At 41.1% G+C, this 24,067-nt stretch overlaps 1 protein-coding gene across 2 annotated transcripts in view; it reads left to right on the top strand.

Moving 5' to 3' along the window:
- The window catches only part of NPR3 (natriuretic peptide receptor 3), a 78,667-nt gene extending 61,256 nt beyond the window's left edge, over positions 1-17,411 (top strand). Inside the window, exons 4-8 of one of the 2 annotated variants that reach the window (XM_042996857.1) lie at positions 6,144-6,279; positions 12,014-12,108; positions 13,478-13,613; positions 15,513-15,597; positions 16,619-17,411. In XM_042996857.1, the coding sequence (XP_042852791.1) occupies positions 6,144-6,279; positions 12,014-12,108; positions 13,478-13,613; positions 15,513-15,597; positions 16,619-16,730 (564 nt within the window). In that variant the 3' untranslated portion in view covers positions 16,731-17,411. Of the gene's footprint in view, positions 1-6,143; positions 6,280-12,013; positions 12,109-13,477; positions 13,614-15,509; positions 15,598-16,618 lie in introns of both variants that reach the window. The other variant, XM_042996851.1, reaches the window with a different exon arrangement.
- The last annotated feature ends 6,656 nt before the right edge of the window (positions 17,412-24,067 follow it).

Below are 24,067 nucleotides of genomic sequence, written 5' to 3'. Positions count from 1 at the left end.
AATGAGGGGTCATAAGTTGACTTAACAATCTTCTCAGGACTGCTTCTGTTTAATGATACATTATGTGTTAGGTGATGAGAGAGAGAAAAAAATCTACCTCTGTTTGTCGGCAGCCACACTCTAGGCTATAAGATCTGAGTTAATCCTAGTAGGTATTGCTATAGGGGTGGAGCTGAGCCCAGGATAGAGATAGTTATTTGGAAAACTTAGGGCAAACCCCAGCACAGGGAGAAAGAAATATGTCAGATATTATGGCAATGCTTCAGCCTAGCACATAACTGGGTTCTGGCTCTCTCCCTGATGTGCTGCCTCACTGTTGTTAATAAGCCACTTGACCTTTGCATTTCCTCAGATTTCAACTAGGATAAGGATTTAGATTTTCAACTTAACTTTCCTCAAGGCTAAAATAAGCAAGTGACCAAGTGTGAATTCCATGAAGGCAGGCCCAGTACAGAAGAGCAGACATTGGGAATGTCTGCCAGTAAGAATGAGAACTCTGCCTTTTGGTGTTGAAGAGGTTGTGATGTCCATTGGCTTATGGAAGTTCTTGCTGTTATCCTAAATTATAGAGTAAAAAAAAATTTAATGTTTATATTTGAGAGGTGAGAGAGGGGCAGAGAGAGAGGAGACACAGAATCCAAAGCAGGCTCCAGGCTCTGAGCTGTCAGCACAGAGCCCGATGTGAAGATTGAACTCCCGAACCATGAGATCATGACCTGAGCCGAAGTCAGAGACTTAACTGACTGGGCCACCCAGGTGCCCCCTAAATTATAGATTTTTAATTTTTTAATTCAACAGAAAGTTGAATTAAAACAAATAGTATCTCTGTTTTTATTGCATGTAGATCACTTGTAAAGTGTTCATCAAATGTATAATGTTCTCTAACCTTTGGCCTACCCATGTGGCATGCCCAGGCAATTTCTTTCCCCTGTCCATGATCAACAGGGGCCCAGCTGGATAAGTTTCATTTGAGGGTCTTATTACTAATTAGACAAGTTGCCATTGTTCCTGCTATGATGGACCCGTCTCTGGGTGTCCTGGACCCGTCTCTCTTCTTACCTTTTCAGAAAGCCATCAAAATTTCCCTTTACTCCATCTCCCCTTCAACTGAGTGAGAGGTTAAGGGTCATGTCTTTTTCAAAAGACTTTTGAGAAATGTTGCCCAACACTCTCAGCTTTCCTCATTTGCATTACGAACCATTGGTTTGTGGCAAGGAAGATAGAACCACTGTGTGATATGCTTGAGTTATGTGGATACCACAAGCAAAATCCCAGGGCAGCCTAGCCTTAGCATTTAACTTTGGTAGCTTTCTCCCAGTAGCCTCGGTCTGAGAGCTTTAGAGTCTTTCTCAGATATCCAGACATCCCAGGAGCTAGATTACTGCTGTGTTACTCATTCTCACTTTACAGAACAGCTGAGGCATGCAGCATACTTTGCTTACTTGTTTGGAACTCAGGCATTGAAGAATTCATCTATCAATCTCAACTTGCCCCTCCAAAGAGAAATAAGAAAGACTTTGCTCACTGTCACAGATAAGAGCCATGTTATGAATGGCAACTCTATATGCTCAGTTAAAATATAACAAGATTTCTATTCAGCTTTCCCCATGATAGAGGATTAAAAAAAAATTAAAAAACACTAATGGACATGGCTGACAGGCACTATTAGAGAGGAAGGCCAGTGGCAAAATGGCTATATTTCATTTGGAATATCTGATGCTGGCCAACTAAAAGGGCAAGATCAGGAGGATGGAGATGAAATGATGAGAGAGTTAGTGCCAGCATGCTACCTTGTTCTGGAAAACTTCCCAGAGTGAGTGGAAGATGATGAATGACTTCCATCTTTTTTAAATGATAGATACTTTATTTGATGATACCCAGCACAAATAATTATTACTCTGACTCTTGTCCCTCATTGGTTCATAACTTTCTGCTTCATAACTTTCTAGTATGGAGTTCATCTATGTGTTTTGTGGAACTGTGGGGCTATTTGGTTGAGATTGTAAACTCCCAGGGCTCAAGAACTACATTGTTCTCTCTTTAAAAAAAATTTTTTTAACAGTTATTATTGAGAAAGAGACACAGAGCATGAGCAGGGGAGGGGTAGAGAGAGGGGGAGACACAATCTGAAGCAGGCCCCAGGCTCTGAGCTATCAGCACGGAGCCCGATGCGGGGCTCGAACTCACAAACTGCAAGATCATGACCTGAGCCAAGTTGGTCACCTAACCAACTGAGCCACCCAGGCGCCCCAAGAACTACATTGTTCTCTTAACTCTGTTCGGTATCTAGCAGGGGAATGGCTGCATTTAGGAATTTAATTAAGACTTATGCTTAATGACGGTACGGAAGAGCTTTTTGGCTAGAAATGATGCTAAATACTGGAATACTCAGGTAAGGGTATCCTATTTTCTTTGATTAGTAACTATAGCATGATCTGTCATGGATCATGGATTTCGAGGTTCAAATTTTGTTATGACCACAGGCAGGGGGACAGAGCAGATGATCTTGTTCCTTTCAGCCTGGAGGTCGAGTGAAAAATGTTTCAAAGGCAACTTAATACTCTGGCTCTTTTTCTTCCTCATTAAAAAAAATGTTTGCACTTGTGATTTTTAGTGTCTATAATGTGCTGATGGGCTTTCCTCCCATTAAAAAACACATGTGGATGTGAGAATGTTCTCCTCGAGAAAAGACGGTCTCTGGGGTTTTGCTTCTGGCTTGAAGTCCTATGAGGTAGGTGTTATGAAACCTCCTCCGCAGCAGCCCAGGGTGCCAGTGAGCCTCGGAGCAGGTCAGCAGCTCTCCTGCTAATTTTGGCAGGAGAGGGAAACACTCAGCCACTTTGAGAGGAAAGAAGGTAAATTTTGCGATCCATTTGCAAATCAAGATAGAATGAGTTTTCAGACCTGGCCATGTGTTCAGAACCTATCTATTCTCTTCTACCATCAAACCTGTTAGGAAAAGGGTAATCCAAATTCATGGTTCTCAGCCAGATAATCTGCAATTGTAGAAGGGGCAATTTAGAGGGCACAGCAAGAAGGAAGGAAGAGGAGGGGCCAGAAGGTGGTTGATGCTGGGGCGCATGTCCAGTGCTTTGGGTGCCCAATGTCAGCATGGTGGCCCTAGGTTTTGAGCAGGAATCAGGAGGGGGAGGAAGATAAGTGGAGAGCTGATACCCAGTGGCTGGTAATTTACAATTTAACAGGGCTCAGACTAGGCTCCCCAGGAACAAGGAGAGGGAAAACCTTCAATTAGAGAGTGCAGAAAGACTAATGGGGAGTGATGCTCTTTTGGTTCTCAGAGTACTGAGAGGATTAGACCAGAGTTTTTCTGAGCCACTTTATATTTCCCATAGTCCAGGGCTGTATGACTTCCCTGTGTAGCAGGATGAGTTTTTTTTTTTTTAATTTTTTAACGTTTATTTATTTTTGAGACAGAGAGAGACAGAGCATGAACAGGGGAGGGGCAGAGAGAGAGGGAGACACAGAATCTGAAACAGGCTCCAGGCTCTGAGCTGTCAGCACAGAGCCCGATGCGGGGCTCGAACTCACGGACCGTGAGATCATGACCTGAGCCGAAGTCGGACACTTAACCAATCAAGCCACCCAGGCGCCCCTGTAGCAGGATGAGTTTTATATAATTATCCCAGGGAAGATAGATTTTTTTGAAAAATGTTTTTACCATGGCCTAAGAAATTACACAGCTAAAGACCACTATGTTATTTTTTTTAAGTTTATTTATTTATTATGAGAGAGAGAGTGCAAGCAGGGGAGGGGCAGAGAGAGAGGGAGAGAAAATCCCAAGCAGGCTCCATGCTGTCACTGCAGAGCCCAATTCAGGGCTCAATCTCATGAACTGTGAGAATGGAGCCAAAATCAAGAGTAGGACACTTAACTGATTGAGTCACCCAGGTGCCCCTAAAGTCCACTTATTAAAATTCATTAACTCATCAGCATGCACACTTTCTTAAGCCATGATGACTTCATGGCTTAAGTGAAAATTTCATATTCCTTTGGAAAATTGAATTAGCATAGCCAAATCAGCAGAAAATCATCTTTGACTAGATGTTATTTGTACATCATTCTTCTTTGCCTAAGAAAATAATGACTCTCTGAGACTTAAGCTGATGGTTAAGAGTCAAAGCCAATGTCTACCATTTGCTTTCTTAGTCCCAGAAACTGTTTCTGATGTTTTATATGCAATCACTAATTCAGTCCCCTGAAGAGCTCTGTGGGATGAGCAGGCACTAAACCCCCATTCAGCCAGTGAGGAAATTTAAGATTAGGGAGATTAAGTAATGTGTCAGGGCTAGGATTAGACTTTGGGCCCTGCAACTAATTCTGAGCTTTTCTGCGATCAGACACCTCTCTTCTCCCAGATGGTCCGTGGAACTGACCAGTGCGGGCTGCACACCTTATGCTTGGGCAGAATTAAGGGTGTGACATTCTGGAAGTAAGAACACTGCTTGGCATGTTAAAGCATGAACAAGGAGCCTTAGTTTCCATTAAGTGTAAAATGGGTCCATAAGATATGTTATACCATAAGTAGAATGCTTATTTTCTGAATACTGCTGTTAGGAATTAAAGGCTAAGCAGGATCCCTAGGTTTATAATTCTCTATATGTAGACAATAACAACAATAAAACCCAACAGTGAGTGCCAACTCTGTTAGGCACTGTTGGAAGTCTTTTACGTCTATTAGTTCATTTAAACCTAAGAGCAAGTCCACGAGATAAGTACTACTATTTTCCTCATTTTCCAGATAGGGAAAACTGAGGCCCAGAGTTGTGGAGAAACACATCCAGGAAGTGGCAGCTCTGGGTAGTGAGCCCAGGCTCTAGCCATTATTCTAAACAGCCTCTCAGCACTGGACTTTGGCAAATGCAAAACATTTGCTTCTATGACAAAAAACAGGACTCACCATCCTTAAGGATGAGATGAGGCCAAGTAGCACTGGACATTGAGCTGTGTTTTCTATGGATGTTTGTGTATTTGAACTAGGTGATGCAGGTCAGTTGTGGCTCTCTTCCTATGGGAACCTTTTCTAGGAATGAGGCATAGAATGCCTCCTCACAAAGACTTAATGGTGGTCATCTGTGGAATGCTGAATTCATTCTGCTCCACGGCATTCCATTCTTGACAATTTCTCCTGAAATAAAAAGACTTGCTTTTGTGTGTGTGTGTGGTGTTGTTTTTTTTTTTGTACTTTTATACAGAATTTGTAAGCTACTAAATTTCAAGATTGTATTTTCTCATTTCATGTTCAATGGGTTTAAATATGGTACCTGAACTTTCAAATGATGCTTATTGAATGAAACAATGCTCAAAGAAATTAAATGACTTCCCCAAATTCACATGGAGCTTAAGTTTTTTGAGGGGAAGGGCTATCTTACTTAAGCCAGGACCTGGCTGGGATAAACCAATGGCCCAGCATATTTCCATTCCTGTCCTTAGAACTTGGGGTGGGGAGGGGTAGTCCAGAGGGTGGGTAGAGATGGTCAGATCCACAGGAACAAGTACAAACACAAACTGGAAAGAGAAACTGAGATGCCATTGCTGATGGAAGAGGGGACACAGATGCCAGGCAGGTAGGAATGGCAGTGCCCACAGATGCCAGGCAGGTAGGAATAGCACTCCTCTTTGAATCCTTAACACCAGCACTAGAGTAGGCTTTCAATAGTATCCAAACATGAATGAGTGGATCCCTACTGTTCTTTTAGTCAGTTTTATATTCAGAGCATGGAGAGATCATGGTGACTGATGGAGATGAAAACCTAAAGGGGGAGGTTGGACTTAGGCTGGCTTGAGGTAGAGAGTAGACGTGAGGAAGAAAGAAGGCACCCGTATAGAGGGAACTATGGGCAAGTGTGATGCACCTGGAATACTTAACCTCGTCAACAGGTACAATTTCCTTGACTTGTGTAATATCTTTACTGCTCTCCAAATTCCTAAACCTGGGAAGGATTTTCCTCACTAAGCCAGTACCAGGAAAATCTTGGCATGATTCTTGTTGGCTACACTTTGCCCATCTCTGCCATCGCTTGTGAACCTTGAGTCTAACTTGTTAACCATTTGATTTGCTTACATTATTCATGAACGTTGAGTCATTGGTGTTTGGGCTCACCCAACTGGGGTTTCCTTTTCAGGTTAACATGTTTGTTGAAGGATTCCACGATGCCATCCTCCTCTATGTTCTGGCTTTACATGAAGTACTCAGAGCTGGTTACAGCAAGAAGGATGGAGGGAAAATTATCCAAAAGACTTGGAACAGAACATTTGAAGGTGAGGATTTAGTCTATAAGATGACAACACTCTGTAGATGATCAAGCTGCTTCTTCCCTGGTTCTGTTTTTCTTTCTTACACCTATGGGACTTTGTCAGTTTCCTGTTTTCCTCAGCTGTAAAGTAAGGATAATATGTCAAGTTCAAACTACCTCACAGGCTTGTTGTGAAAATTAAATGAGATAAAGCTTGTGAAAGTGCTTTGAAAGAATCCCACTGAAACAGGAAGTACCTTGTCTCCTTTTGATAGTTAGATAACAACTCTATGCTTCTTCAAATTAAATTTGTCACAAGCCTTATTCACAACAAATAATTAGTTTGTGAAGAGTTCTGTGATCAGTTTTAAATGAAATAATCCCAGATACACATTCATCAGTTTAATCATGGGTAGTTTGAGATTATAAGCAAGTCTAATCAAGCCCTCTGTTTTTATTTTATTTCTAAAATGGTGAATATCAGCTGTGGCTTTCTTTAGAACAGAGAAGTATATGAACCACAGCAAAAAAAAATGGCCCATAATCTCATCACTCAAGCAACCTCTGTTGACATTTAAAAATTGTACAAGAATGAGACTATTCTTGGCTGGAAAATTTAAACAGTACAAAAATGTACAAAATTAAAAGTGAAAGTTTTCCTTCCCACCCTAGTCTCCTCTCCCTAATGTAACCACTATTAACAATTTCCTATGATTTAGTCTAAAAATATTTTGTGCCTTCTGCCAGCACATATGCATTTATATATCTTATCAAAAAAATTTATACAAAAGGAACCATACAATGAATGTCACTCTTCCATCTCATCTTTTTTTAAAACTTGTATGTCAAGTAAAAAATTTTTCCATATGAGCACTCATGATTCAGCACAGTTTAAAATGATGGTTCTATATTTTTCTACTATATGGTTGTACAAGGATTTCTTTAATCAGTTTCCTATTGACGGATACTTCAGTTGTTTACAGTTTTTGCTGTTATGCAAAATGCTATCTCAAGCATCTTACACATCTTGATGAATTTTTGTGAGTACATCCAATGGGGAATATTTCTAGTCGTGAGATATCCGGGTCCAAAAGTATGTTAGTGCCTTTTAAGGTGCATTAAATATTGCCAAATATCTTCCCAAAAGGTCTCCTGGTCTGAATTCTTGCTAATAGTGTATAGAATTCTGGTTTCCTTTCACTTCACTGACAGTCTCAAAGAAGATTAACATGGGACTCAATGAGAATGACCCAGCTGCTGGAGCCTTGCAGATGTCAATTTTATATTCATGCACCCATTCATTCATCAAATATTCTTGAGCACCTGCTATATGCTAGGCACTGTTCAAAGTGCTGAGGATTCAGCAGTGAGCTAAAGACCCTCCCTGCAATCAGTTGAGCTTTCCAGGTAGTGGAGGGAACTGGTGATAAACAAACAAATACACCATTTCAGGGGCAATAAAATAAAGCAGGGTAGGGAGATAGACAGTGACAGGAGGGGGTGGTGGGAGGACTGCTAATTTAAAGAGAGTGGCTGGGGAAGGTCTCTGGTACGTTGAAGTTGAGTAGAGACCTGAGTAAAGTGAAAGAAATTATGTAGATGTTTAGGAGGGAACATTCCAGACAGAGCAGCAAACAGAGACCTTGAGTGTATCTGGCGAGAGAGTGCTGAGTGGCCCCCCTGAAGAGCAAAGAGGCCTGTTGGGCTCAAGCACAGCACGTGAAGGGCAGTGTGATAGGAGCCACAGTCAGAGAGGGAGTGGGGGACAAATCACATGCATCTGGAAGCTGTGCTGGTGACTTTAGTTTCCACCCAGAGTGAGATAGAAAGCCACCAGAAAGTTTTGAGGGACATGATCTTTCTGAAGTCTTTAAAAGGAGTCCTTACGGGGACTATGTGGAAAATAAAGTATAGTATACTGATGGGTATCATTTAAAAACCACTGATATGGAGTACAGATTGCTGGACCAGGAGTTCAGGGAACCTGCATCCTAGCCACTGTCACACTATTTTGGGCTTCTCTGTCATCACCTGTATGAAGGAGTTGGACTAGCTGATGACCGACAAGAGCCCTTTCAGTCCTACATCACACTAACCCCTCCTGTGAGCCCTTTCATACACTGGGCTATGCTTACATCTATTTGCAATTCAATTAATGAAATTTTTCAGTGATGGGAACAAGTACTGCCAAGTCTAGATTTGGAGCGCGCACGCTCACACACACACACAGACATACACACACAGACACACAAACACACACACACACACACACACACACACACACACACATTCATTTGGGATTTCAATGCACTCCATTGCCTCATCCTGCCCTTGTTTATTAGGAATGGTAGGACAGTGCTGAGAGGTCAAGTTCCAGTTGTCTGGGCAGCAAATATGGTGACAATTGGCTTTAGTTTCTCTGTGGTGGTTTTAGTGAATGTCATGTCTTACTTGACACTAGAGTAGCATCTACGTTAAGTTTAGACAGATTGTAGGACATGACAAACAAATAAGCCTCCAGGATTGTCTTGCTCAACTTGTGACTGCTTCAGTTGAGGAGCTGGAATCCAATCAGATAATTCAGGGGGCATATTAGGACAGAGTCAGATTTCCCAGAAGTTGTGCCCAATACACTGAGAAACTAGTGTGTGTGTGGACACAACCTTGGTAGGCCACATCCCATTTTTAGCTGTTCCTTACTACATGGTGTGGTCATTTGTTCTTGGTCTTCTGAAGGAGGTTGTTAAGGGAAGGGCAAGTGCCCACAAGGGCTGGAATTCAGCATTGTATAGAGGGCATGGACTAAATTTTCCCATAGGTCATCCTGATGCTTCCATTCTAGGGCCAGGTCTACACAGACAATATGAAATGAGTCCTAAAACAATCAACTATATAGTCGAGTCTAAACTTAGACTCTTATTTGTCCAGATATAAAGATAATTGAAGCCAATGTAAGTTTTGGGCTTGAATTATTTGGAAAGCCGATTTTATTTGCTAAACAATGATCAGTCTGAGGGTAGCTCCCAAAAGAACTCTGAGAAATGGTCATTCTGTAAGTGACCATTAAATTGTTAAGGGAAAAATACTCTGGATGTTATTTGACAAATTTGGATTTTATTACTGTGAAACCAATGACCGTCTTTCAAGGCTCTCAATAAATGGCCTGGGAAGAAGCTGAATTTCCTCTCTGTGGGAGAGGTCAGAGTGACAAGGTAAATAGGACTGTGGCTCAAACCTTGAAGTCCACTACAGGCCAATGGAAATGAGGGTGGAAAGCCTCATTACTTATGTACAGGAAAATTCTGCTGTCAGCTTGACAATCTCACCTTATACACAATACTCTCAGGTGAAGTCTCACTTGCTAATTGGCCACCCTGAGGGTTCTCACCCCATTTCTTGGCAGAATTGTAATAGCTTAAAGTGTAATGAGGTCTTGGATTACTAGGGCCACCTTGTCTTATAAAATACTCTACAAAACCCTTAGCAGAACACATCTTTCTTTATAAACACCTCTGAACAGGATAACAAATGGTTTTGGATAGACAATATGTTTGGAGATAAATATGATGTTTTCAAAAGATTTTAAAAAATGTTTATTTACATTTGAGAGAGAGAGAGACTGAGCACGAGCAGGAGAGGGGCAGAGAGAGAGGGAGACACAGAATCTGAAGAGGGCTCCAGGCTCCAAGCTGTCAGCACAGAGCCTGATTTCGGGCTTGAGCCCATGAACTGCGGGATCATGACCTGAGCCGAAGTCGGATGTTTGAGTGAGTGAGCCACCCAGGTGCCCCAAGATAAATATGATGTTTAAAAATGACATATGTGACTTAAACGTTGTATAGGCTGTCAAGAATAAACAAGTTTAAGATAGGTGTATCCTCTGTAACCGGCATATATTAGAAAGACAAAAAAATCAAGATGAATGGTAGCTCCATTCTGTTTGCGGCAAAATAGACCGAAGTCTGGAAAAATCAGTGGGCCCTCAAACCATAACCAAAAGGACAGTAAACCCAAATACTTGCCCTCTCCAAACCACACTAGAGGATGGAACTTTCCCTTGGGATCCCTTTTCCCAGACATTCATTTTACTTCCAGAGAGAATCAAATCAATAGAAACACTAAGAATTACACTGAACTTTAACACAGTTTAAAATGAAAGAAAACAAATTGCCTTAGTTAATTAGAATGTGGCTGACCTATGCATTCTCTTGCTTAGTTAATGAAAATTACAGTATAGACATTTGATATCAACTAATGATACATATTCTCTTTTACTGATTAGCTGTCTAAGCCACTGTTGCTAGCCAAAGCAAATTGAAATCCTTTGTGTGGGCACTCAGGCTTTCCATGCTCTGGCCATCCTATGCCAGCCTTACATCTCACGGCTTCCTTCCACACGCATGGGCCACCTACCCCAGAATGTCATGGTCCCTCTGGTTCCTTTCAGCTTCCATGACTTTGTAAATATGAACAAGTCTGGCCTTTCTGCTTAGAATACTGCTACTTCCTGATGGCTGCTTGTCTAAATCATGGATTTTACTAGTATTCCTATGAAAGATCTGCTCTTTTACTGAATCCTCCTTGAGTCTCCAACTGGATGTGCCAGCTCCTTTTCTGAGTGGTGTGGGCATGGTCAGATGCCCTCTCCCAGATTCCGGGCACAGTAGTGGTGGTATTCCAGGCACAGTAACAGTAGAAGAAAACAACTAACTTCTTTTATACTTGTGGTGGAAGTGTTTTACCTGTTGTAGCTCATTTAATCTTCTCAACAGTCTCTTGGCTGAGAGGTACTATTGTACCTCTTTTACAGTCCTGAAGGTGGAGACCCAGAGGGCTAAGTCCTTGCCCAGGGTCACAGAGCTAGTAAATGTGAAAGCTAGGATTAAAATACATGCAGTCAGATTCCAGTGCGAACAAGTGAAATCCTTAGTCCAGGCTGCCCCTGTCTTGAGTGGGGAATGTGTCCAGTTCAGCACTTAGTAACGACCCAGAACTCATGTGGATAAACAACGAGTGACTTCATGTATCTATATGAGATGACAGATGTCAACTAAACTTACTGTAGTGATCATTTCACAATATACCCGAGTCAGACCTTTATGCTGGATGCTTGAAACTCATACAGTGAGGATGTCAATTATAGCTCAATAAAACTGGGAAAACACCCCCAAAACAAAACACAATAAAAATGAATTAATGAACACAAGTAGGGTGAAGACTAGCTCTTCTTTAGCTCTTGGCTCCCATGGCCTGTGAAGCAGGCCCTCTGCTCTCCTGTACATTGAGTGTGCCTATAGTGATGCACATTCACTGAGTCCTGGGCCTGGAATGACTTCTCCTCTATAATGTTTGGCCAGTGATAACATGAACTCATGACAGGTCTAGGAGTGCACCACACCTCCAGCCTCTCTCTCTTTGCAGTTTTTGTTTGTTTTTAATTAATACAAGACTCTGGGATAAGCATGCTGCTTTCAGGATTAGCCTTAACCTTTTTTATTCCTAAACATATTCCCCAAAGAGGGTCATTTATTTCTTTTTCTTTTCATTTTTAAATGGAGAAATGTTAAGAATTTAGGAATGCAGACACAGATGAAATTACAATGTCTTTCCAAATGCCAACAAAAATGCTCAGAGTCTGATGAGCTTCCCTGTGGCATGAGTTTGTTTAAAAAATCCTGTCAATTCATTTTCTTGTTTTTGGTGGCAGACAGAGGCCTTTGAAGTCACTAACTTGGAGTTCTTCCCGTCTCATCCTCTAGGTATTGCCGGGCAGGTGTCCATAGATGCCAATGGAGACCGGTACGGGGACTTCTCTGTGATTGCAATGACAGACCCAGAGGCGGGCACCCAGGAGGTGAGCGAATGAGACTGCCTCGGCTGCTCCTTCTGCTTGTTGAGGTTCCAAGGAATGCATTTGTTCTGGTGTCCAAATAGCTGTCCCCAGAGCAGCCTCCAAATAAAAATGAGCTGGAAATCTAGGAGTTTCCAAGTAGAGAGGGCTCCCTTCTGGTTGAGGGGATCCTGGAAGATTTCAAGAAACGGTTCCATGTTTATCCTGAGCGGGGAAATCCTGTTTCCAGTGGCCAAATGTGCTTCTTTGATGGCTCTCATCCAGGGTTGATGTTTCCATAGCACTTGATGTGACCCTGGCCTAAAGGGCTTGCTGCTTTTCTCTTAGTACACATATATGTGGCCTTTGTGGGAGGAGCAGAGCCAGCTGGACCTGACACTTGCTACATGTACTGAATGATTTTTCACCCTTGGAGTGGCCTGAGTCTCATGTGCATTCTAGTCTCTCCCTCTGTAAAGGGAGGATAGTAATAGTCTATTATGGGCTCGTTGTGAGGTTAAAGTACTTGGGACATGCTCCGTACATGCCAGTGATTGTTGTATTTTGGTGATTATCTAGAATTCTTTTTACTATGACATGAGCTAGCCTGTGAGAGCTTGCTGGCCCTCCTTCAGAAGACAGAGGGGGAGATGTCACAGGCCACTCAGGAGCAGTGTGCTGGTGCCCAGGAAAAAAAAAGAAACAGATCCTGAGAACCTGGGTGGGAAGGTACTTCTAGATCAGGGCCCAGGAAGCTGATGGAACATCTGTTTGAACCAGAAACCGTGGGTGAACCTTGAAGTGAGCATCAAAGAAAACTGAACCAAGTGAAAAAAAAGTTGTCTGGAAATGGGGTGCAAATGGGATAAATTCAGCAGAGAGGAGAATGTAACTTTCGAAATCAGGGAATAATCTTCCAAACAGAGGAGGGTGAAACAGGATGTTCCTAAAAGATACTTTTGACCCTTTATGTGCCCAGCTAATTGAGTGGTATGAGGCTGTGTACCTGGACTGGCTTAATCTGGGTATGAGATGCCTGACTCTCTCCCACATCCCTAAAAGTAACTGGGGCCTTACAAATGGCCGCCTGTGTGTGGGCTGCTCTGTGGCAGACGGCAGACGGGTCAAGCAGCACCTCCTCGGATGAGTGAGGGAGGAGCCATGAGTTCCAAGATTATTGTTTTCTGTGTAACCACTTTCCTGCCATGGGGAGCCACAGTTCTCCCTCAATTATGCCTCCTTTGAAAGCACCATCAGTGACCACAAATCCTGACTTACAAAGTCCTCAAAAACACATCACTATAGTCAGTGTCACAGGGGAGCCCACCCTATGCCTCCTTTGGAAACAGATAACTTCGACCTTTCAGTTTGCATGTTTTCTGCTTTTACGTAGGTTATCGGTGATTACTTTGGAAAAGAAGGTCGTTTTGAAATGCGGCCGAATGTCAAATATCCTTGGGGACCTTTAAAACTGAGAATAGATGAAACCAGAATCGTGGAGCACACAAACAGCTCCCCTTGCAAATCATGTAAGTTTAGAGACTTAACTTGTGCTGTGTTTCACCATCTTTAATGTCAGTATTATGCAAGTTTAAAAGACAGATGTTCTCTAGGAGCTCATGTTCTGAACGTTCAGCTTTCTTTTTCCGATGTGGTAAAACCCAGGGGAACAGTTCACGAACTGGCACCCCACCTTCACCAGAGGTTTCTAGGTCTTTCTTCTCTTTCATCTTTTCCCAAAATGCTAGATGACTTCTTCCTATTACTCCATCTCTTACTATGTATCATCTCTTAGCATCTGGCATTACTAGTTGGGGAAAATAAAAAGATCAAATAGGAAATGTGTAGCAAGTCTCAGTCTGATCTTCAGAGTTTGTTGGTACCTTCCTACCCCTCAGACTTAAACACTCCCAAATTTGCAAATTAGTAAATAAGTGTAAAATATATTATTCATGAGAAGCCTTGTCATAAATATAGAAGCAAGTGGACATTCTTTTATTTTTAATTAAAATTTTTTAGTGTTTATTTATTTTTGAGAGAGAGAGAGAGCACGAGTGGGTGAAGGGCAGAGAGAGAAGGAGACACAGAGCACAGAGCCTGATGTGGGGCTTGAACCCATGAATCATGAGATCATGACCTGAACCAAAGTCAGATGCTTAACTGACTGAGCCACCCAGGTGCCCCAGCAAATGGACATTCTTTGTTTTTTTTTTAATTTTTTAACATTTATTCATTTTTTGAGAGACAGAGAGCACAAGCCGGGGAGGGGCAGAGAGAGGGGGAGACACAGAATCCAAAGCAGGCTCCCGGCTCTGAGCTGTCAGCACAGAGCCCGATGCAGGGCTTAAACTCATGAAATGCGAGATCATGACCTGAGCTGAAGTCGGACACTTAATGGACTGAGCCACCCAGGCGCCCCACAAGTGGACATTCTTATAAGGAGCTTACAAATAGGAGTCTGTTGGAAATCATTGCTTTAGAGAGACCCTTTGATAAGCTAGTGAGGGAGAACCAAGTGAATATTGATCTTTCGGGCCAGTTGGTCACTTTAGGCTAATGTATTTATGCTTATTATTTTGGGTCCAGCCTTCAAACCATGTTATTTATGTATATGCAATAACTACGGGGAGGAGTAGGGCAGAAGTGTGTTAAGAACATTCTCTGGAGTTACTGGGCATGGGTTTGAAATCCCACCCTTGTCACTTACTGGTTTTGTGACCCTAGGAATATTCCTTTACCTCTTTAAACCTCTGTGTTCCCATATGTAAAATGAAAAAAATGCACCCAACTCTTAGAGCTGTTCTGAGGATTAAATGAGATAATGCATTAAAGGCTGACACTATGCTGTTTATATAAAGCTAGCTTTTTGTCATGTTTATATAATAACTGGGACACTACTGAATTTGATTGTTTCAAGTTGTTATTCCCATCTTTGCAAAGCTATATAGGACATTTTGACATGAAACTCTGGCTCTGGTGAGAGAACATCTAAAAACAGAATATTAACCCAGTGCATTTTTCACCAAATCTTCTAGCACTTTGAAGTGTCATCATCCATCTGTGAAAGTTAAGATGTGCTGGGTCAGTCCCATGGTCTGTCCAGTTGTCTTCTCTGACTATGAACTCAGTGTGGATGTGTCTAAAACTTCAGTCCTTGTGCTCCTCAGATACTTTTGGAACCTGCTTTTTCTCATTGTTCTCACTCTCTTCGAGTGGTATGTTCGTCCATCTGGTCCTTTCTTAAATGCTTCTGAAGCTTTGCGCTTAGCAAACAAATGAAGGTGCAGGATCCCCTAGAAAATCTTTCTTAAAAAAAAGGAAAATTTGCCTCAAGTGGGAAATTGAGATACACCTTCCAGTGAATGAAACTTGAGATATTTCTGTTTCTCAAAATGAACTCTGATTATCTATGTTTCTTTTTTAAGCAGGTGGTCTAGAAGAATCGGCAGTGACAGGAATTGTTGTGGGGGCCTTACTAGGAGCTGGTTTGTTAATGGCCTTCTACTTTTTCAGGTGAGAACTGTTTTTATCAAGTTTTAAAATTCACTCTCCTTTATTGCCCTTGTCACTTGCCTTTGCACAGTCCTCCCTATGACTTGTCTATATCTTGGTCTTACCCCCAAAGCATGGTGGTTAAAAGAACTAAGCTGTTCTTCTGTGATGGTCTTTGTGACCCTGGTGGTTTGGTGGTCAGTGGGTTAGCATACTGGGTAGTGGGTCAGGCTTTCTGTTGCATCCCCCTGTCGGCCACAGAGCCACTGCTATCCTTTGATCACAAATATTCTGGCACAAATTCCTACTACCCACCAAATGTGTAAGTAGACAAAGGAGAAACAACTTACCTATTCTTAAGCTTCCTCCAATTCAGAAATAGGTGTCTGAGTTCACCTTCTGAAGAGGAGGAGGTGGCCCTTAATCTACACTCTCAGGCTGGTGTGTGCTGTTTGGAGAATCCATGTGCTTAATTATCACTGTGGTTAAGCCCCAAAGCTTGTAAACTTGTAATATTTATGTGTGTTCAAGATACTGATAGTCCCAAATGATGAGGGCAATTCATTCCTTTGTAATCTTTGGTGATTGAGTTTGTGGCTTATTCTCATGTCATTAGACCAAGATTTCTTCATTTCTGTATGGAAATTTAACTCTGGGTGTATGTGATTCTTTGTGGGAACAATTGTATTCCTGTTCCTTTGGTCACAGTATACTTAGTCTGATCTTTATCTAGGGCACATCCTGGGAGTTAGGGAGAGCTTCTGTGGCAGAACAGACAAGACTTAACCCACAAGGCACCCAGGGAAAAAGGGGGAGGTTTGTTCTATGGCATTTCAGAAAGCATGCCAATTTTCCTCCTTGAAGAAGTGCATAATGCCTTGGGGCACACAGCTTTAATCTCTGACCAGGGTTTCATATTCTGTCACTTCTCATTTATCAACCCAAACCCAGATGTCCCTTGAGGGCATTCTTTGTAAGAGAAACCATAGTATTTTGTAGCCAACTGAGGTTTTATTACTGCATTCACTTTCCCTTTACCCAGGAAGAAATACAGAATAACCATTGAGAGGCGAAGCCAGCAAGAAGAAAGTAATGTTGGAAAACATCGAGAGTTACGGGAAGATTCCATCAGATCCCATTTTTCAGTGGCTTAAAAGAAAGCCTTTTCTTTTGCCCTGAGATTCTTTAAGGAGATAGATGGGATGAAAGACATCAACGGAACAGAAGGGGCGCTCTTGAAGATCTCATTCTTTTAAGCAGTTAGTCATTTTGTTGTATAATTTCTTTAGAAGCTCAGGAACTATTATTAATCACCATATGCCTCCTGGCCTTTCATCTCATGACAAGCAAATATGAGAATATAACATCACTCTGTTTAAATAGTCACACTGTTTCAGGGCCTATGATTAGATTTATGTTTTGAAAATGCGATGTCTCCATATCTTGATGGCTTTTGGGGACATTTCACATAAGGCTACAACGTGTGGTTTTCCTAAATGAAATGTTTTATAGCTAGAATAAAATCATTTTTAAAGTAGAATATTCTTGGAAAGAATTTAAGATCCAAAAAGAAGAAAATGTAATGAAAAATCTCAAGGTTGGAAATACAGCATTCCTTTTTCTAGTGCTGCTGGATGGATTTGAGGTTGAGGAATGCTCTGTCCAATGTATATATTCAGGTCCTGATGTCATATCTTGAAAAAGGGTTTCCTGCCTGTCTCCTTCAGTGTCTCATAAAAGCTATTCTGGAAAGTTGTAACTATTAATAAGATAAGAGGATTTATATAAGAAAGGCAAATCTAAAATGTTTCATTTTTTAATGTAAAAAAACCCTATTTCACACTAACATTTTATTTTTAGGTATTTTTAATCTTATATTTTGCTATTAGAAAATGTGTCTATTTTTTCATTTTGAAGATTGAATTTCACTTATATTTTAAAAGCATGGGTAAAGTGTACCACAAAACAACGATGATGAAAGATGCTTCTCTTTTTCTCTGTTTCCCTCTTGCCCTTGGTTATAGCCAAATGCCAATTGCTGCTTTAATTACAGAGACCTAGAATTGTATTCAGATCACAGACTCTACAGGAGTATAACAATTTACCTGTTTTATTTTTTTATTATTATTATTTTTTTAATATGAAATTTATTGTCAAATTGGTTTCCATACAACAACAATTTACCTGTTTTAAATGCAAGTTATTTTCAGGATGGACCTCTTCCAGTTCTGGTCAAATGATGAGTTTCAAGATAAAGGGTGGAATTTATTGGAATTAAGTATGGTTTAAGGCAGCCTTTTCCCTCAACAACTTTATAAAGAGTATTAGAATTTAACAGTAAGCACAGAGATGATAAATTTAAAAAATGCATACATGACGTTTTACTAAAATTCAGTGATGTTTTGGTTAAAAGAGGGAATCTAGATAGCTTTTATATTCCTTTTTAGTTGATTCCACAAAGCTTAATAGTCATCCGCTAATAATCCGTGTAATGGTGGGTTATGGGTGTATATGTAAGGGATTTGAACAGAGTTGAATAGGTATTTGCCGAATACCTACTTTGCACCCAATACTCTGCACAGAGGTTTAAACTCAGGTTGCCATTTTTGCTTATAATTTATGGAGAAAACAGAGAAGAATAGGAAGTTGCCAGATTAGTGTACTATCTTGTAATTATGTCACTAGGGGCTTTCCTCAATAACATTTTGAACATCTGGAAAATAGTTTTAAAAATTATCTTAATGACTATAAAAGACCATGTATAGGGAGGAAAATAGAGGAGTTAGAATAATTCCTTGGTAGTGATGGAGGTCGTAGTTGACACAGGTAATAGTGGAGGCAGAGAGAGTGAAAGCTGTGTGTCTTGGAAGCTGGCCTGAGGTTGCTTCCCAGGAGGAGTCTGCCTCTGTCACTCCTACTTCAACTGGCCAATGGATTATTTCAGTGAATGAATTATTTCTGTGTAAGGCATATTTTCCCTCCACGTTTAAAAAATAGGATTCAGGCAGCTGGAGAGCACATAACAGAATGAGCTATGATCAACCGAAATGACCATACTGTAGTTCTCCATAGTGGATGTGAAGGAAAAAGTGCTGACTTCAAAAAAAGATGGAAAAAGAAAGCAAGAAATGCAAGCTCCAGAAATTCCAATGTAGGAAGAGAGTTTGGGAGGTATAATCTAGAAAAGCAAAACATTTAACAGCTCAGGACTCCTTAAAGTGAAAACATAATGGAAGGTTTGCGTCCATCTTATTTTCGTGAATTGAGAGCTTATTTCTCTCTAATTTTTATTTTTCAATGATATTTTCAATGTGTTTTAGAGATATTCATTTTATACCATCTCGTGTTCGTAAAAAAAAATTAAATTTCAAGCCTATGTGCTTATTACAGGGGAAAAATCACTCTACCTGGTTGTAGTCTTTGGGTATAAATGTTTCTAACCTTTCTGGAATTTATATAGGGGCCCATTAACTCTAACATTTTTAAAGCAAATATCTTTTATTTCTACTTCAAGTAGTAGAATAGTTCTAAACTTAATATTTTACACCCAGATAAAATGGTAGAATTGAGATTTTGAGTCTTTTAAATGTGGCGGAACAAATCATGAGGTTTCTCGTATGTGCATGCCATTCTTTTCCAATCTTAAAGCAGTTCTGATTGCTTCTTTACATGTCTGGTTTCACTTCTTTCCTCCTTGAAATCATCCATGTGTTGCCAAAACTCTGTTAAGTTTTGAAAACTCTATTACATTGGAAAACTTTGCTAAAAGTATAGATGTTTGGCCCAAGCTTACCCTGGGTTAAGACCTCTGGAAATTATAATTTGGGATTTAAGTTCCTAAGTGCTAAACAGCACCTTTGACAACTAGTCATTCATACTCCACCAGAAGCCACATATCATACAGTAAAATGAGTAAGGCTTTAGTTCTTAAATCACCCTATAAATTTTTACCCTGAAATCTAGGGTGTTCAGATTTCAAAAGGGAAACTTCATCAGTATTTTTCATCTGGACAAACAAGCTGATGTTTATATAGGTCAGCATGAGTATATACTTTCTGTATATACTTATGGTGTTGGAAATAAGTATAGGTTTTATGGTCATCATTGTCACCTTCTTAGGGTTTTTTTCCCCCCTGGACTCAAAAATAAAAGCCTTCTCCAGATGATCATTTCTATCCAGAAAGAAATTTCTGTATAGAGTGCATATTTTCCCCCAGGCTGATCACAGGTTCCATGAGGAAGCCCCTACAGCATCACATTTCTCCGAACTGTCAGCTTGTCCTTTCCTGAACTACATACATGGTTCCATAGGCTTTAAAATAGTTTATGTATTTTTTTTTTTTTTTTTTACATTTCAGATGCTATATTTAGTGGAGGGAGAAGAGAAAGGCATGGGAAGATAATGCCCGTTTCTCCTCTTCTCTAAAATTCAGATTTTTACTTTACTCACAGGCTTCTAGAGTTAGCTTATTCCAGGTACCTGTGTCCCCTTTGTCCCTAATTTACCACTTTCCTTCTGGTTGGTACTGATTTTGGAAGTGTAAGATATGCCATTGGCAGGGAAATTAAAGCTATTGTATAGACCTCATACAGTGACAATTCAGAAAGCCATTTCCGTGGCATCACCACCTTCTTGTGAGTGAGTATACTGGGCTATTTGTGGAAGTCTGTTTAGGACGCCAAGTAAAATATTATACCACCAGTATTAAGGGGGTGTTTATAAATTGAAAGGAATGCGGACCTATGTTTCTTGGGACACAAAGAACCCAGATCCTGAGTGGGTACAGGATAAAGCCAAACACCAACCAAAATCAGGCCTCTCGATCTGTATTTCATGGGTTTTGTTTAGTTATGCCCTGTTGGTTAGTGCTTCATGGAGAAGCTGAAAATGGGCTGAATTTCTTCTTCACTGGAACAAACTGAAACTGTCTGAAAACATGGAATATATTTTGGGGGCAGTGCAGAAGCATAGAAAATGAGAACGTGCTGTTCAGAAGGATCTGTTTCCTTTTCAGTTGATCTTTAAACTACAGAATACCCAGTAGCTTAGCCCATCTTCAATAGCCAGACTCAGCAAGAAGCTTGGGACACACCCAGCAAGAAAAGTCAAGAGTTTGATCCTCCGAAAGAAACAGAAGAGGGTGGCATTGCAAGCTGCCACTGTCTTTACCACCCCTTTCTCCCCTACTCCCTCTGCCCACCCCTCCAGCATCCATCATGGCTCCAAAGATGCATCGACATCTTGCCCATGCAGGTAGAGACTTGAGTAGGACCTCTGCACTTCCTCAGAGGGAAAGAAGAGAAAACAGTGCTGCCTATAAGAATGTAGCTGGCTTTGGATCAGAACCCTATGCTGACTTGACCACACATGCTCTCGGGGCAGTTCAAGCCTGTGATGTGCGTATATTCCAACAAGCCTGGCTTTGGTTTTCAGCATGTAGATCTCACAAATGTCTCTTGCAGGCATATCCCACAGCTAGACTCTAGGATTAAAATGACTTTCAAAGGGTGCTGGATTGGAGTTTGTTCAAATTTTTCATTAACCACTAACGTTAATTCATACCAAAGGGAAAGCAATTCTAAACCAGCTGATGCTGTTAATGTTCATGTTGTAAACTACTTCAAACACGGTGAAAGGGTTTCAATGGGAGCTGAGTCTCAGAAGTAAAAATCTGTATGTTATAATAGCTCTTTGATGTATCAGGTGTGGAATGATTTCTAGGGGAAAGATTTGAACAAGCAAAATTAAGAGTTAGCAAAGATGCTGTTGCTTTGATTCACATGTTTAAAGATCTAAATTTTATGCACAGGAATAAAGGGCCCTTCCACCAAGGGTGTAAATCATAACATAGACTACCAAATTTTATTTGCTAGGGGAACAAAGCTGTCATACAATAATTGGGCAGAAAATGTTGAGAAAGAGGAAAATTTGGATTTCAAAACCAGATACTCTATTTATTATTTAATGCCGACATCTGACAAAGTTCAGTGTGGTGTGTCTTATAAGACAGTGATAAGGCGCTCCCAATAACATGCAGATGCTGTGAGTTTGCAGACCTTTTTGCTGGGTCCTGGGAATCTGAGCTTTGTGTCCTGTGTGTGGTGAATGGTTGAAACCAAGAGGACATGGAACAGACACGGTGGAGGATTGCTTTTGTAGCCTTTGTCTTCTGGGCCATTTATTACTCATTGTTATCTTAAATATAGGACTACCAACCAATATTAATCTACCATGAGGATGGTAGAAAAGTAAAATAAGAGCTGCACAAGCTATATACAATTTATTATTCTAATGTAAGTAGAACTATCTGCATATAATGTGATTTAATTTATTGTTTTGTGTGGAAAATGAAAGTTAATGACTGTGGATATAACCCCTGTTTTGTATAATATATTTTTATTTCTGGTGCAAACTGATCATTTAAAGTATCTACTTCATTTGGTGTTTGGATATAAATATGTATGTTCTTGTAAATGTTTCTATTAAGCAAGAATGCCACATGCTCACACTATAACAATGGTGTTCTCATTAAAAATACATCCCAAAGAAACTTTTTCCTGTTTATAATTCAACCAACATACACTGCACATACCCATATTCTCTGGGGACTTTGTTTTCCTAGGGTGAGTTTAAGTAAAGATCAATTAGTAGATGTGATGAATTGTACTGCTTGAATGGTACCCATGAAAGAACTCAAGAATTTCTGCCCAGCAAAGGGAAATTCATAGAAATAAGAAAAAAAATTACTATTATTTTACTTTTTTATATTTTATTATATATAGAAAGAGAGATAGCATGAGTCGGGGAGAGGGGCAGAGGGAGAGAGTGTCCCAAGAAGTCTCCATGCTCAGCGTGCAGCCTGACACAGGGCTTGATCCCACAACACAGGGATCATGACCCAAGCCAAAATCAAGAGTTGGATGCTCAACCAAATAAGTCACCCAGGTGCCCTAAGAAAACAATATATTATAATGAGTGGTGAACCTTGAATTGGAGGGTAAGGGAAGAATCCTTCAGAAATCCTATTACCTGCATCTCTACAGCTTGAGAACACTGCACAGCTACACAGTTGGCCTCACTGACTCCTATTGCCCAGTTTGAAGAGGTCCCAAGTCAGTTTTGTCACTAGAGAGTTCTTCAGGTTCTGGTGTACTCATTAGACTGATGAGATTTAAGCATCTCTAGTTTCCTCAAGGTTGTAAAAAGCTGCTTCATTACCTGGAAAATTACTTATGGTTTGTTTTAAGCCAGAGCACCACATAGCGATTTCCCTGGTCTTCCTGCTCCTACCACTGCCATGGAGTCCCCTGACAGCACCACGAATGCCACTCATACTGGGGGCTCCTGTTTGAGAGGATTCTGAGCCGGATGCTGATTCTGGGCTGGAGGTTGGAGTGGGGGCTGGGGGAAGGGTGTGGAAGGGCAAGCCAGAAATGAAGGGCGGGGCCAGGAAACCTCCAGGAAACACAGGCTGTCTTAGTCCACTCAGGCTGTCATACCAAAAATACCAAAGACTGGGGGTCTGAACCAACAAATTTATTTCTCACAGTTATGGAGGCTGCAAGGCCAAGATCAAGATATCTCCCAATTTGGTTCCTGGCAAGGACTTCTCGGCTTATAGATGGCCGTCTTCTTGCCGTATCCTCACATGTCCTTTCCTGGGTGCATGTGTGCACAGGGAGATAGGCAGATAGAAATGTTGGGAAGCTGGAGCTAGTGTACTGAACTGACAACATGCAGAATCTGATCTGATGAATGAGGAGGCACAAGGCACCTACACAGGGTTGGCAGCTAGCTCCCTTAGCATCAGAGCTCGCACTTTGGGGAAGAACCCTGGGGTTATTTTGATTGAAGGCACAGTTTCAATATACTCACAGAGAGGAAGTAAAGTCACATTTATTACTTACCAATCCCAGAAATGGCTGTGTGTGGGGCAGATAATGCAATGATAGAGATAGAAATAGAGAGAGAGGTAGACAAGTAGAGAGGGAGAGGGACTCTCTCATGTCTCTTCTTTTTAAAATTATTTTTTAATGTTTATTTATTTTTGAGACAGAGACAGAGTGTGAGCAAGGGAGGGGCAGAGAGAGAGGGAGACACAGAATCTGAAACAGGCTCCAGGCTCTGAGCTGTTAGCACAGAACCCAATGTGGGGCTCGAACCCACGAACCATGAGATCACGACCTGAGCCGAAGTCAGGTGCTTAACCGACCGAGCCACCCAGGCGCCTCTCTGGTGTCTCTTCTTATAAGGACACTAATCCTATTAGATCAGACCCCCACCCTTGTGACCTCATTTCCAAATAGAGCCACACTGGGGGATTTGAACTTCAACATATGAATTTTAGGGGGAATACAAATATTCAGTCCATAATGTACAGAGTATTCCTAGTGTTTTCCCATATCACCCTGGGGACCACCCTGGGGACCTGGGCCTTCTTGAATCTCCATCTTATGTATTACCTCCTCATCCCTCTATGAACTTCTTCAT

The sequence above is a fragment of the Panthera tigris genome, chromosome A1 (genome assembly GCF_018350195.1).
Source record: "Panthera tigris isolate Pti1 chromosome A1, P.tigris_Pti1_mat1.1, whole genome shotgun sequence".
Classification (NCBI taxonomy): Eukaryota; Metazoa; Chordata; class Mammalia; order Carnivora; family Felidae; genus Panthera; species Panthera tigris.
This window is presented reverse-complemented; position numbering and strand designations above follow the sequence as displayed.